General features: G+C 45.1%; 1 protein-coding gene across 1 annotated transcript in view; it reads right to left on the reverse strand.

The window, feature by feature from the left end:
• LOC112069946 (sodium channel protein type 2 subunit alpha-like) overlaps positions 1 to 16,364 on the reverse strand; it is a gene marked incomplete at its 3' end in the record, with an annotated part of 35,721 nt that overhangs the window by 13,100 nt on the left and 6,257 nt on the right. Inside the window, 13 exon segments of the mRNA XM_070438775.1 lie at positions 142 to 380; positions 878 to 1,007; positions 1,245 to 1,586; positions 1,819 to 2,082; positions 2,879 to 3,085; positions 3,487 to 3,628; positions 4,567 to 4,630; positions 8,950 to 9,231; positions 11,954 to 12,045; positions 13,507 to 13,635; positions 14,204 to 14,293; positions 14,635 to 14,699; positions 14,702 to 14,757. Coding sequence (XP_070294876.1) covers positions 142 to 380; positions 878 to 1,007; positions 1,245 to 1,586; positions 1,819 to 2,082; positions 2,879 to 3,085; positions 3,487 to 3,628; positions 4,567 to 4,630; positions 8,950 to 9,231; positions 11,954 to 12,045; positions 13,507 to 13,635; positions 14,204 to 14,293; positions 14,635 to 14,699; positions 14,702 to 14,757 — 2,102 coding nt within the window.

Below are 16,364 nucleotides of genomic sequence, written 5' to 3' on the forward strand. Positions count from 1 at the left end.
ATGATGTATTGTATGAAGAAAAAAATCTACAATTAGAAATGGCCGTTAGGGTAGAAAACCAGCCCAGTAACAGTCTATCTTTAACAGCTTGATATTTCGATAAAGCCTTGCAAGTTTACCTCAATAATATTGAACACTTACCAAGTTCCCGACAGAGAGGACGTGATTGAACTCCTTGGTCATGGGATAATGTTCCATGGCCATGAAGAGGGTGTTGAGGACGATACAGACGGTGATGGCCAGGTCCACGAAGGGATCCATCACCACCGTGTTGACGATCCCCTTGAAACTCAACCACATAGGACAGCAGTCCCAGATCAGATAGGTGTTGGCAAACTTATACCAGCATGGTGGACACTTCTGCCTGGACTCTTCAAGCTCTGGAAAGGGTTAAAACAGACACATTTTAGTGACACTTTCTAATGTCATTTTCCCTCCTTTTTCTTTTTACTATTTAGTCATTTAGCAGACGCTATTCTCCAGAGGGACTTACAGGAGCAATTAAGGTTAAGTGCCTTGCTCAAGGGCAAAGACAGATTTTTCACCGTCGACTCAGGGATTTGAACCAGCGGTTACTGGCTCAACGGTTTAGGCTACCTAGGCTACCTGCCGCCTGTTGGCATGCTAGGCTACATGTATACATGTCCCCATTTTGGCTATAAGGCATTATGACTTGTTAAAGGCATGTATAACAAATATCAAATATCATATAGTTAGCTTTTAGGAAAGTGCTAGCATGCTTTTATAATGTTAAGGAGGACACTTGATCGAAGGGATACACATTATAATGGTTGTTGTAGGCTATGGGTCTTCAAGATGTTTGGTTCATCGGTCTAGTATAATAACGTATTATTTGAGAACTTAGTGTGACACCAACCCTCCATGGTGTTGGTGAGAATACTGGCCACACTCATAGCTCTGGCTCTGGCTGGCTCATCTAGGTAGGCCATGGAAGCCTGGCGAGACCTCCTCTTCTTCAGCCTTATCTCAGAGTCAGTGGTAGTCCCCTGGAGACAAAGAAACATTTGGAAGAGTTATTCAGTGTATGGACTAGGTGGCCTGTAAGGGACCATAACCATAACCATCTATGTTGGGTTCACATCAAAACATTTTTTTTCTTCTGTCAAATACTTTAGATGGGCAGTGGAACCAATTGAATAATTGGTGCAAACCTGTGTCATCTGGCTCAACCAAAAGAAAAGTAATACTATATGGAGCCTGGACTGATAAAAAGTATAGCTCACCTCAGGCAGGAGCAGTCCTACAGGCGAGGTGGGCACCGAGGTCCCTCCCACTAGCGAGACGACGCCGTTACAGTCCACGGTGCAGTGCATCTTGCCGTTGGCGGGCAGCAGGACGCGCTGAGGGGCCAGGCTAGTCTGACTGACCGTGCTGGAGCGGCGCTCGACACGGCAAGGCACGAACAGGGAGCCGCGGCGGCTGTCGGTGTCCTCGAACGTGCTTTGCTCGTCGTCGGCGAAGTCGTTATCGGAGACCACATCGCGGGCGCGGCCTCGGAAGCTAAACAGGCTAGCTCGGCTGTTCCTCCTCGGGGAGAAGAGGGAGCCACGGATACTGAGGAGAGACTGGTGGAAGGGGAGAGGAAGGAGAGAGAGAAAGGGGAGAGGAGAGAAAGGTATCAGTACTGAAAAAGAGGAGGAGGATGGAGGTTATGGAGACGATGAAACAGAAGAAGGGAGACCGACATGATTGGAGTGACTCAGTGGACACTCTGCTCAGTGCAGTGATGAGGAAGATGATGGCAATGAGGACAATGGTGACTAAGACAATGGCCCTTTCCCCTCACTGTGTACTCGCCTGGTTGGGTGAGGAGCATCTCTTCTCGTAGGACAGCCGGTTGGCATCTATCGAAAACCGGAAGCTTAACCTCTTGATACTGTCCTCTGACTCGGACTTGTGGAACTTCTCGTGCTCGCCCCTCTCTTTTCTCTTCTTCTGACGGTTCATTCTCTCCTTGGCGCTCTTGGAGCTGAGTTTGGAGGTCCCTGAGGAGGCTTCTGAGGAGGGCCCCCCTCTCCCGCTGTACTCTCCGTGGCTCTCTGTGGCTGCTGCCGCGGCAACCTGCCAGCCAATCACACACAAGCACAGTTGTCACGGCAACCGGCACCCGTCTTTGGTGGACAGAGCACAGAGCAGAGCAGCAGGCAGCACAAATACCCAAATCAACTTCAAAGAACTTCTAAAAATGGAGGCCTGTGTTTTGTCCCACAAACTGACTGTTTTCTTAACGAAACTGGCAAAGACTAAAAGGTTATCTGTTCCGGAAGCAAGTGAAAAACCCAATTGCTCTTTGAAATAATAACAGGCCCTGCATAACCTGAATCCCTGTGGATTCATTTACAACAACAAAAAGCATGGGATACAAAATCAATAATTTTTCAAAAGCAACATTGTACTTGGTATATAAAATCTTTGTGATATCCATGTTTTTGTTATTATTGCATTGCTGGACTCTTGGTCAAGCTGTTATTGTAAATAAGAAATGATGTGTAGCAGATGGAACCTCCCTCCCTCCCTCCACGGAACCTAATACTGTACTACCAATACCGCACAGAGTAATTATTCCTTCTTTATCTACCTCTTGTTTCCATAGTAATGGAGCGCCCTTGTCTTTAGAAGCTTGACACCAAGCAAGCACCAAGACATACTTATGTAAGAGAGGATTATGGACTTGAGAGAGGAAGGGCAATAGAGGGCAGGGTAGTGAAAGACAGAGAAAGACAGGGAGGACTTTGGCTGTGTGCACCCACTACTGTGTCGTCGCTCTGGATAAGACGGTCTGCGTAATGACTCGAATGCAAATGATAAAAAGGTCAAGCTCCGCAATGCAAATGCACAAGCAGAAATCAGCCAATACCAATGCCTCCTCCTGCTGTCTCTTGAGCTGCTCCAGCATAGCCTGGAACTCCTCCTCCTTCTGGGCTGCCTCCTCTATSGTGGCYTGGTTCTGCTCATCGTAGGCCATGGCCACCACAGCCAGGATCAGGTTGACCAGGTAGAAGGAACCCAGGAAGATCACCAACACAAAGAAGATCATGTAGGGCTTCCCCGCCGCTCGCAGGGTCTAAGCGTGAGGGAGAGAGAGAGAGGTATGGTGGAGGGAGAGAGAGCGGGGAGGGGGAGAATGGAGGTAGGGGGAGGGAGAGAGAGAAGAAAAGAGAGAGATATAGAGAGGGAGGGAGAGATAGAGGGATAGAGGGAGGGGAGGGAGAGAGGGATAGAGGGAGAGGAGGGAGAGGAGGGAGAGGAGGGAGAGAGGGATAGAGGGAGGGGAGGGAGAGAAGGATAGAGGGAGGGGAGGGAGATAGAGAATTGTTTTCATTATATGCATTTTATTTTATTTACCAGTATTCCTGAGTTGTTTCACTGTTATTTTCAAAGATAAAGCACTAAAAGGGGATCAAGTATATCAGATCAGCAAACAGTGAGCGGACATTTTGTTTTTAACCAATAGCTTTGGCCCACCTGTTGGTAGAGATTTTCCCAGAAGTCCTGGGTCATGAGTCTGAACAGGGACAGAAAGGCCCAGCCAAACGAGTCGAAGCTTGTGTAGTCGTAGTCTGGGTTCCTGCCCGCCTTGATGCACGTGAATCCCTCTGGGCACAACCTGTGGTGAAGACCCCCGTACACAACACACAGGTCAGCAAACATGTGACGGTCACTAAACCACAACCACAAGCCACTTATACAGTACAGAGCAATACAGTGGATACTTACGGTGTCCACTGAGCAGCATTGGTTTTCATTAGATTGACTTAACTGCACTTACACTGAATATGATTTAATTTCCTAAGATCAGCCTGACTACATTAACACTATCCACAGTAAGAACCTGTTTTTATTTGACTGACTGGACTGCATCAAATTAATCAATTCTTCTGAAATAGTATTGTCCTCTCCACTCTCTTGTATTTGCGCCAAGTTCTCTATTCCAGTTAGCATGTCTTCAATGCCTAAGTGTTAAGGAAACAAGTGAGTACGCTTACATGCACACTAATAACTTGATATTAAACTGATTAAGGCAGAAGGCCGAGTGTGGCATTAGTCATGTAAACACCTTACTCTGCTGATCTTAACCGGCGTACGGTCAAAGTCAATTAAAACACCTGCTTTTCTGAGCAGTCTTTCTAATTATTAGGACATGTAAACAGCTTAATTGGCGTTCCAGCTGTGTATTTGATCTTTGTATGTACCAGCACATACATACTGAAAGTATGCATCTTACAGATACTTTTCACAAACAAACTTCATATGTCCAAACTCAGAATCAAATAGTCTTTGCAAAAATAACGGGTTCGCTGTTGTAAAAACATTTATTTTGATTGCTAATTTTCCAACGTGTCCATTTAAACATGATTATTAGGTAAATCGTTCTTCTTGCAGAGCACATAAAGGTTTTAATCAAATTATTATATTAATCTGACAGTGCACAATAAACATATTTATTGTGTGCATGTAATCGTGCTCAGTAATTCCGTATGCGTGTTGAGGCTGGGTTGGTGAATGTAATTGGCTATATAAATAAAGGATGTTGTCAAGTCTCACCCGGCTCCACTGCCATTCCCACAGAGGAGGGCGTCCCTGCGGTTGRGGAGGTAATAGTAATTACCTAGAAGGAAGAACAGAGAGAGGAACAATCAGTCAATATGTTGAGGAGCGCAGGAGGAAAGGAGGGAGGCAGGCAGGGAGGAAAGAGAGGAGGGAGGTTTGAAACTGGATTAGAAGGTTTGAAATTGAGCAAATAATGTTAATGGGTTTTCAAACTTGTACAGTATTCTGAATGATGAATTAAGCAAATAATATGCTGTGGCCCAGTGGTTGAGTGCTTTGAGTGAAATAAACAAAATCACGTTACTAAAATAATTGTTATTATCATTAAATATTATATATGGCAAAAGGGGGGGTGCAACTCAATATTAGGAAGGTGTCCTTAATATATACTGAACAAATATATAAACGCAACATGTCCTATGGTCCTATGTTTCATGAGCTGAAATAAAATATCCCAGAAATGTTCCATATACACAAAAAGCTTATTTCTCTTACATTTTGTGCTCAAAGTTATTACATCCCTATTAGTGAGTGTTTCTCCTTTGCCAAGATAATCCATCCACTTGACAGGTGTGACATATCAAGAAGCTGATTAAACAGCATGATCATTAAACAGGTGCGCCTTGTGCTGGGGACAATAAAAGGCCACTCTAAAATGTGCACTTTTGCCACACAACGCCACAGATGTCTCAAGTTTTGAGGGAGTGTGCAATTGGCATGCTGACTGCAGGAATGGCTACCAGAGCTGTTGCCAGATAATTTAATGTTCATTTCTCTACCATAAGCCGCCTTCAACGTCATTTTTGAAAATTTGGCAGTACGTCCAACCGGCCTCACAACCGCAGACCACGTGTAAACTTCTTCACCTGCGGGATCGTCTGAGACCAGCCTATCAGACAGCTGATGAAACTGAGGAGTATTTCTGTCCGTAATAAAACCCTTTTGTGGGGGAAAACTAATTCTGATTGCTTGGGCCTGGCTCCCAAGTGGGTGGGCCTACGCCCTTGGGAGCCAGGCCCAAGCAATCAGAATTAGTTTTTCCCCACAAAAGGGTTTTATTACGGACAGAAATACTCCTCAGTACTGTAAATCAGTAAAATCATTGAAATTGTTACATGTTGCGTTTATATTTTTGTTTAGTATATATATATATATATATATACACACATACACATACACACACACTGAGTGTACAAAACATTAAGGACACCTTCCTAATATTGAGTTGCAACCCCCTTTTGCCCTCAGAACAGCCTCAATTTGTCGGGGCATGGACTCGACAAGTTCAACGGCACTTACATATGTTGCCTTTCCCATTAACCTTCTGAATAGCACACCTACACAAGCTATGTCTCAATTGTCTCAAGGCTTAAACCTGTCTCCTCCCCTTCATCTACACTGATTGAAGTGACATTAATAAGGGATCATAGCTTTCAAATGGATTCACCTGGTCAGTCTGTGACATGGAAAGTGCAGGTATCCTTAATGTTTTATACACTCAGTTGTGTATATACAGTTGAAGTCTGAACTTTACATACACTTAGGTTGGAGTCATTAAAACTTGTTTTTCAACCAATTTTTCCAACAATTGTTTAAAGACAGATTATTTCACTTATAGTTCACTGTATCACACTTCCAGTGGGTCAGAAGTTTACATACACTAAGTTGACTATGCCTTTAAACAGCTTGGAAAATTCCAGAAAATTATGTCATGGCTTTAGAGGCTTCTGATAGGCTAATGATGTCAATTAGCCTATCATCCTTGGGAGAAATTTCCAAACGCCTGAAGGCACCACGTTCATCTGTACAAACAATAGTACGCAAGTATAAACACCATGGGACCACGCAGCTGTCATACCGCTCAGGAAGGAGACGCGTTCTGTCTCCTAGAGATGAACGTACTTCGGTGCGAAAAGAGCAAATCAATCCCAGAACAACAGCAAAGGACCTTGTGAAGATGCTGGAGGAAACAGGTACAAAGGTATCTATATCCACAGTAAAACGAGACCTATATCGACATAACCTGAAAGGCCACTCAGCAAGGAAGAAGCCACTGCTCCAAAACCGCCATAAAAAAGCCAGACTATGGTTTACAACTGCACATGCGGACAAAGTTCGTGTAACGGCTGATTTCCTCCTCTTCGTCTGAAGAGGAGGTGTAGGGATCGGACCAAGACGCAGAGTGGAAAGTGTCCATGTTTTATTATCAATAAACTGAACACTACACGAAACAAAATAACAAAAGAGAATCTAACCGACAAACAGTCCCGTGTGGCACAACTACTGACACGGAAGACAAACACCCACAAAAACACACGTGAAACCCAGGCTGCCTAAGTATGATTSTCAATCAGGGACARCGATTGACAGCTGCCTCTGATTGAGAATCATACCAGGCCGAACACAAAATCCCAACATAGAAAATCACACATAGACAACCCACCCAACTCACGCCCTGACCATACTAAATAAATACAAAACAAGGGAAAACCGGTCAGGAACGTGACAGTTCGTACTTTTTGGAGAAATGTCCTCTGGTCTGATGAAACAAAAACAGAACTGTTCGGCCATAATGACCATCTTTATGTTTGGAGTAAAAAGGGGGATGCTTGCAAGCCGAAGAACACCATCCCAACCGTGAAGAACGGAGGTGGCCCCATCATGTTGTGGGGGTGATTTGCTGCAGGAGGGACTGGTGCACTTCACAAAATAGATGGCCTCATGAGGATGGAAAATTATGTGGATACATTGAAGCAACATCTCAAGACATCAGTCAGGAAGTTAAAGCTTGGTCGCAAATGAGTCTTCCAAATGGACAATGACCCCAAGAATGCTTCCATAGTTGTGGCAAAATGGCTTAAGGACAACAAAGTCAAGGTATTGGAGTGGCCATCACAAAGCCCTGACCTCAATCCTATAGAAAATGTGTGGGCAGAACTGAAAAAGCGTGTGCGAGCAAGGAGACCTACAAAACTGACTCAGTTACACTAGCTCTGTCAGGAGGAATGGGCCAAAATTCACTCCAAATTATTGTGGGAAGCTTGTGGAAGGCTACCCCAAACATTTGACCCAAGTTAAACCAGTTAAAGGCAATGCTTTGAAATACTAATTGAGTGTATGTAAACGTCAGACCCACTGGGAATGTGATGAAAGAAATAAAAGCTGAAATAAATCATTCTCTACTATTATTCTGACATTTCACATTCTTAAATAAAGTGGTGATCCTAACTGACCTAAGACAGGGATTTTTACTAGGATTAAAGGTCAGGAATTGTGAAAAACTGTTTAAATGTATTTGGCTAAGGTGTATGTAAACTTCCGACTTCAACTGTATATTTATATATCGTGCAGAGGTAATAACTCCAATAATATCTCATCATGACATAATGGAAACACTATGGACCAAGGAGGACCACAATAAGCCACTACTGTGGGTGAATGATAGATTGTTGTCAATAAATGAATTATTCAAAAAACAAAGGACGCAAGGAGTAAACATTAAATTATACAAGGATATCAATTATTCACACCAATGTATCCCCTGAGACTGAGGGTCAATGAGACGGATACTGTCTGTTTGGCAGTGTACCAACAGCTCAGGGAAGAGGACAGAGTCATCCAAGAGAGAGTTTGACCCCGTGACCTACTGGCCTTGATTACTAAAAAATGCTGGCTGCAGAGAGATGGAGAGGCTTACTGGAACTCTCACCAGCTAACTGCTACACCTCCCTCCAGACCTCTGTGACTCACATCCTCCATTACTCTCTCCATCTTTCCATCTCTCACTCAAATTGATTTATTTGCATGCATTGCATCAGTTCCATTGTCATTTTCCCCTGTTTTCTCTATTTTCTCTCTCCCGCTCTCGCTCTCTCTATCTTTGTAAATCCATTTCCTCTTTATCCTTAGACCATTTTCACTCTACCCTTTCTCTCTTCTTCATTTATCTCCTCCTCCGTTTCCACCTTGTCCCTCTCTCCCATGACGTCAGTGTCATATGTTGCTGGTCTGGTCTGTGTGCCCACCTGCCTGCCGCTGCCGCGCCCAACCAGCGGCCAGTGATAGCCTCCTCTCTCTCTCTTTCTCTCATAATGTGCCTGTTTTCTCACACACAGACAGGGTGTAGGAGGGGATGGGGGGTGGTGGGGGGGGGGTGTTGTGGGCGATTATCCGCCACATTTGCCACAATTTCCCACCAATCGCTGTCACTCTTCATCACGCTGCTTCACAGAAAAATGGGCAGGGCATGGGCTGTCTGGTTTTATTTCACGGAATATGAAGTCTGTCTGAGTGGTGTGACTCAGATACTGTCTGAGGTATAGAACTTGACACTCATTACCCCAGTACCCCTGCAGACAAAACAAGCACTTAGCTTACTCTCATCGTTGATGTACTCAGTCCAGTTTACGGAGCTAGTGACGTTGAAATCAGTGCCATTGAAATCGGTTCCATTTAAGTCTGGAGTTCCCAGAGTTCTGTTCAGGCGGTCGTCGGGGATCGTGTCATTGACGAGGTTGCGGATACACTTCTGCCTCAGGTTGCCCATGAAGAGCTGCAAGCCAATCAGGGCGAAGACGCTGAGACAGAAAACGGTGAGGATCATGACGTCGGAGAGCTTCTTGACCGACTGGATCAGAGCGCCCACAATGGTCTTTAGTCCTGCAAGGGAGGGACGACGCACAGTCCTGGTTAACAGCTCCAACTGATTAATAGAACAGATACATAATACAGTATAGAAATATAGTATAGAAATGCTAAGGTATATAGAAATGCTTCAGCCCCCAATGATAGCTAGCAAGCAGCATAGGAGATCCATATGTCAAGTTTCTGTATGGCATTCATACAGGAGCCAGTTGAGGTTTAGACTGATCATTTTTACTCATGGATCTCTCCAGAGATGGTGTTGTTGGTGTTAAGATTACCCAGTTCATAACACACTTAGATTAACCCCTAGCAAACTGTCTACACAGAAAGTCTGTTTGCTGATAATCAAATTCTCTTTCCGAATAGACTCAGATCACTACAGATATCGTATCATATTCATATCATTACTTAGTGATCTGTACAGCAATGTAATAATGACGTAATGGACAAATTGCGATCATTCAGTTTGATAGGGACCAAGTGTGTTGGGGTTTTAGTGATGCTAAGCAGATGCTAAGCTACAGGACTGTTTTCTGTGATCACGCTCTCCGCAGCCGATGTAAGACCTTTAATCAGGTCAACAATCACAAGGCCGCAGGGCCAGACGGATTACCAGGACGTGTACTCCGAGCATACGCTGACCAACTGGCAAGTGTCTTCACTGACATTTTCAACCTCCCCTGTCTGAATCTGTAATACCAACATGTTTCAAGCAGACCACCAAAGTCCCTGTGCCCAAGAACACTAAGGTAACTTGCCTAAATGACTACCGACCCATAGCACTTACGTCTGTAGCCATGAAGTGCTTTGAAAGGCTGGTCATGGCTCATATCAACATCATTATCCCAGAAACTCTAGACCCACTCCAATTTGCATACCGCCCCAACAAATCTACAGATGATGCAATCTCACTGCCCTTTCACTCCTGGACAAAAGGAACACCTATGTGAGAATGCTATTCATTGACTACAGCTCAGCGTTCAACACCATAGTGCCCTCGAAGCTCATCACTAAGCTAAGGACCCTGGGACTAAACACCTCCCTCTGCAACTGGATCCTGGACTTCCTGACGGGCCGCCCCCAGGTGGTAAGGGTAGGTAACAACACATCCACCACGCTGATCCTCAACATGGGGGCCCCTCAGGGGTGCGTCCTCAGTTCCCTCCTGTACTCCCTGTTCACTCATGACTGCATGGCCAGGCATGACTCCAACACCATCATTAAGTTTTCAGATGACACAACAGTGGTAGGCCTGATTACTGACAATGACGAGACAGCCTATAGGGAAGAGGTCAGAGACCTGGCCATGTGGTGCCAGGACAACAACCTCTCCCTCAACATGATCAAGACAAAGGAGATGATTGTGGACTACAGGAATAGGAGTACCGAGCAGGAACACATCACCAACAAACTAACATGGTCCAAGCACACCAAGACAGTTGTGAAGAGGGCATGACAAAACTTATTCCCCCTCAATAGACTGAAAAGATTTGGCATGGGTCCTCAGATCCTCAAAAGGTTCTACAGCTGCACCATCGAGAGCATCCTGACGGGTTGCATCACTGCCTGGTACGGCAACTGCTCAGCCTCCGACCGCAAGGCACTACAGAGGGCTAAGCTTCCTGCCATCCAGGACCTCTATACCAGTTGGTGTCAGAGGAAGGCCCTAAAAATTGTCAAAGACTCCAGCCACCCTAGTCATAGACTGTTCTCTCTGCTACAGCATGGCAAGCGGTACCAGAGCGCCAAGTCTAGGTCCAAGAGGCTTCTAAACAGCTTCTACCCCCAAGACTCCTGAACATCTAATCAAATGGCTACCCAGAATATTTGCATTGCCCCCCCCTCTTTTACACTGCTGCTACACTCTGTTATTATCTATGCATAGTCACTTTAATAACTCTGCCTACATGTACATATTACCTCAATTACCTCGACACCGGTGCCCCCGCACATTGCCTCTGTACCGGTACCCCCTGTATACAGCCTCGCTATTGTTATTTTACTGCTGCTCTTTAATTATTTGGTATTTTTCTTAAAACTGTATTGTTGGTTAGGGGCTTGTAAGTAAGCATTTCAATGTAAGGTCTACCTGTTGTATTCGTCACATGTGACAAATAACATTTGATTTGATTGGATTTGATTTGATTTGAAAGAGGGCTGATGTAGGTTGAAGATAGAGACCCCCATTAATCATGGGGTCAATGATTGGTTGGTCCATGAAACCGAGAGATGACAACTTTGTGAGAGTGTGTGTCATGGCATTGCCTAGCATCACTCTAGTACAGCCCTATACAACAACCACCATACACAGTGAACAAGACATACATGCAACCTAGAACAAGGACAGAGGGGGAACCCTAAACACAAATGCTCACCACACAAATTGGCTTTTGCAATGTCTCATGCATAAAAAAAGCTAACAAATAATAAATATTCTACCTAATTTCCCCAAAGGGCAAGATAACAAAGAAAGAGAATTACAGGAAGAAAGTGAAAGTAACGTAATGTGTCTAAAAGCGTGGAATCGTTTCCATCTCGATGGAGTGGGCCCGGATTCCTGCTTTTACTGGCCTGTGGAAAGGCAGCGTGACAGAGGCAACAACGCTAGGCTAAGCTAACGTAAGATGAGCAGTTACTGCATCTCAGATGGAGCGAATTAGCCATTAGCCGTTAGCTTATAGCCTTGTTGCTAGCATTTAAGCATTTAACCTTTAACCTCTGACCTGGGCTCTCTCACCTGGGATGACTGATATAGTTTTGAGGGCTCGGAGAACCCTGAAGGTTCTGAGGGCCGAGACATTACCCAGGTCCACAAACTCTGTCACATATCTGTAAGGGAAGGCAGCAGGGGGAGGTTTGGGGGAGGGAGGAGGAGCGAGGGAAGGAAGGGGGAAGTCACATGCACAGGACACACACCATGACAACACAAGGGGGTTGGGGGGGGGTTCGACAAATGTCACAAACAAAAGACATCTTGGCTGACGGGTGAGAGAGCAGACACAGGTTCTTACCTGGGATTACCGAGATAGTTTTCAAAGCTCGCAATACTCTGAAAGTGCGCAGAGCTGAAACATTGCCTAGGTTTACAAACTCTGTTACATACCTGCAGGATTAAATGCACAGTTAAAAATCTGCATTGTACCCTGACATACTTGCAAATGCACACACACACACACACGTACAGACGCAGGTACACACATATGCGCATATGAATACACATCAAGTACACACTTTCACAGTAGAATTAATTCGATCAAATGCACTACACCATAAACATAGGAGATACATTATATCATATATACAGTATATACGTTTTCGAGAAAGATCATTTGAAAAATACAATTTTATTGAGTAAATGTAGTTAATGGATTCTTTTCATTTTAAAGAGAGATTAAAATGTAATGAATTGATGGCCCTTTGTTAATGTAAAAATAGAGACGTAACAAACTAAGATTGCGCCATTAGATTAGGGGTGGGGTCGCGAGATCAAAATAAACGGGGTCCCCAGAAATTCTGGCAAACAAAATGGGGTCCTCGCTGAAAAAGTTTGAATGCCCCCGGTCTAGAGGGATGAGTGTGGTGACACTGCTCTAATCTCTGTGTCCTGACAGACCTGACAGACCTCTGTGTCCACACTTTTCAAACCAGTCCTTCCAGTTACATGGCAGAATCAGAATATACACTGACTGTACAAACATTAAGGACACCTGCTCTCTCCATGACATAGACTGAACAGGTGATTCCAGGTGAAAAGCTATGATCCCTTATTGAAGTCACTTGTTAAATCCACTTCAGTCAGTGTAGTTGAAGGGGAGGAGACAGGTTAGAGAAAGATGTTTAAGCCTCGAGACAATTGAGACAAGGATTGTGTATGTGTGCCATTCAGGGGGTGAATGGGCAAGACAAAAGATTTAAGTGCCTTTGAACGGGGTGTGGTAGTAGGTGCCAGGCACACCGGTTTGTGTCATGAACTGCAATGCTGCTGGGTTTTCCACGCTCAACATGGGCCAGCATTTTGAGCGTGGGTGGGGGTGGGGGTGGACGGGAGCAACTGAAGGTGTTCCTAATGTTTTGTATAGTCAGTGTATAATGATATTTGGATTAGTGAAATGAGCAGCAGTTTTGTAGTGAAGTGTTATATTAATTATACTTTTTTTTATTTTATCTACACTGGTTAGGAGGAATACATACATCAGTCCTAGATAATAATGCATCAATGCCTCATAATATCCTATTCTATTGATCAAAGCTGGAAATATAAGTCATACATACATCCGTGGTAATACTTACGCCATGGAGATTACCATGAAGTCCAACCAGTTCCATGGATCCCTGAGGAAGGTGAACTTCCCCACACAGAACCCCCTCGCCAAGATTTTAATGAGAGACTCGAATGTGTAAATCCCTGTGAATGTGTACCTGATCAAACCAAGACAGAAAGGCATTATGGTGGTTGCTATGGAAGTCAACAACAACAGCCCTATTCAATCAAAACCTTATGCCTGTTTTCCGGGGCTAGACCAAAACAACACTATTTGTCCTGTGCCAGTGTAGGCTCTGTTCCAATTTTGATACCAAGATAACAAGTGTAAGTGTTATGCTAGTGTGGATATCAGTGGAGGCTGCTGAGGGGAGAACGGCTTATAATAATGTCTGGAACGGAGTGGATGGAATGGAACAAAACCATGTGTTTGATGTATTTGATACCATTCCACCAATTCCTCCAGTCATTACCACCAGCCCGTCCTCCCCAATTAAGGTGCCGACAACCTCCTGTGGTGGATACTGGAGCATAGCCAATGTTTGAATTGTCATGCTAATTCGTTTCTTTTGGTTTCTCACAAACGCAAACACGCATTCTCACACTGGAAACAGAATTGTATCTTTGTCTTACCAAGGAAGCTATAAAAACGGGTGTCAATTGAATAGGGTAACAGCCAATAATAAGTAACCTACAGGAATTAAATCTAGAATATAAGTTACTTACTCAACATTCTTGGCCCAGTCCGGGGGGTTGCTCAGAGTCATAAAAGCACAGTTGGTCAAAATGGTGAACATGATTAACATGCTGAACAACGTACAGAGACACAAGTCAAGGAAAGAACCCAACATGTTCAGAGACACATGTAAAGCAATGTGACATCAAGGCTAACTAATAACGAGGCCTAGGCCCCGAGTGTTCCGTGACCATAGGCCTTTACCAGGAAAAACTCCATGCCCTATACAGCCTAGAAATATCGACCCAGAGTTATTTCTTGGTCAGGTCACATGGTCACGAACCACTCAAGGAACCCTCTACCATAACATATTTTCAAAGTCAACATACAATTTAGTCACATTTCTCTCACATACATGCTCCATATGACACCAAACTAGGCCATAATTATATCAAACCTTGATATAGATGTGAAAGGATATGAGTGTACTAAAACTGCAATTGCTATTCTCCGTAGAGGATTGAAGGGGCTTAGGATGTAACAGGCAAGGCAGGAGTGCGTTGAAACGGAATAATTGCCTTGCCGCGATTCAATACTATAATGTCTGAAAGAGAGAGAGAAAGAGAGAGAGAAGAGAAAGAGAGACAGAGAGAGACAAAGAGAGAGAGACAGAGAGAGACAGAGAGTGAGAGAGAGAGAGAGAGAGAGAGAGAGAGAGAGAGAGAGAGAGAGAGAGAGGGAGAGAGAGAGAGAGAGAGAGAGAGAGAGAGAGAGAGAGAGAGAGTGAGGAAGAGTTGAGTTGTCCAAATACATGAGGTAATAAGTAGAACATCTCGACTGACTATGGAACTAAGACTACAAGAAGTGACTGTGGCTGTGAAACACACCCATCCCAGCTGTGCACACCACCACAGCCCAAGGCAAGGCCAGACATTGTCCTCCACTGTTGATGGTGTGCTGAGGCTGTGGTCCTGTTACTATTGGTGTTGTTCCTTCTGTCTGGCACGCTCAAACCCCGAGGACAGGAGGCAGCCAGGCAGTCCTCTCTCTCTTCTCAGATGGACTCATGATGCGTGTGTGTGTGTGTACCCGTGCAAGTGTGACTTTCTATGTGTTTGTTATGTGTCACACGTGTGTAGGGTGGGGGTGTGTGTGTTTACCCATGCAGTGTAACTCTGTGTGCATGTATGTGTTTTGTGTGTTTCCGTCTATGTGCGTGTGGTGTTTTGTCTGATCACGGCAGTGTGAAAGTGTTAGGTAGGCCCTGTAAACAACCATCCTACAGAAGGGCTTCTACAGTACACTGTGTCTGGATGACTACATCAAAGACTCAGCTGGGGCCACAGTTCAGCTCAGTTCCTGTCACCTGTGTGTTGGCTGCTAGTTACCCTTGGCACCATCTGAGGAGGACCCTAGAGTGTGGCTGCTAGTTAGCCTTGGCACCATCTGAGGAGGACCCTAGAGTGTGGCTGCTAGTTAGCCTTGGCACCATCTGAGGAGGACCCTAGAGTGTGGCTGCCAGTTAGCCTTGGCACCATCTGAGGAGGACCCTAGAGTGTGGCTGCTAGTTAGCCTTGGCACATCTGAGGAGGACCCTAGAGTGTGGCTGCTAGTTAGCCTTGGCACCATCTGAGGAGACCTAGAGTGTGGCTGCTAGTTAGCCTTGGCACCATCTGAGGAGGACCCTAGAGTGTGGCTGCTAGTTAGCCTTGGCACCATCTGAGGAGGACCCTAGAGTGTGGCTGCTAGTTAGCCTTGGCACCATCTGAGGAGGACCCTAGAGTGTGGCTGCTAGTTAGCCTTGGCACCATCTGAGGAGGACCCTAGAGTGTGGCTGCTAGTTAGCCTTTGGCACCATCTGAGGAGGACCCTAGAGTGTGGCTGCTAGTTAGCCTTGGCACCAATCTGAGGAGGACCCTAGAGTGTGGCTGCTAGTTAGCCTTGGCACCATCTGAGGAGGACCTAGAGTGTGCTGCTAGTTAGCCTTGGCCCATCTGAGGAGGACCCTAGAGTGTGGCTGCTAGTTAGCCTTGGCACCATCTGAGGAGGACCCTAGAGTGTGGCTGCTAGTTAGCCTTGGCACCATCTGAGGAGGACCCTAGAGTGTGGCTGCTAGTTAGCCTTGGCACCATCTGAGGAGGACCCTAGAGTGTGATGACATGACTGAGTGCTCAGAAACAGTGCCTCAAATGTAATTTGGTCTGTTTTTGT

Source organism: Salvelinus sp. IW2-2015, unplaced genomic scaffold, assembly GCF_002910315.2.
Source record: "Salvelinus sp. IW2-2015 unplaced genomic scaffold, ASM291031v2 Un_scaffold1167, whole genome shotgun sequence".
Classification (NCBI taxonomy): domain Eukaryota; kingdom Metazoa; phylum Chordata; class Actinopteri; order Salmoniformes; family Salmonidae; genus Salvelinus; species Salvelinus sp. IW2-2015.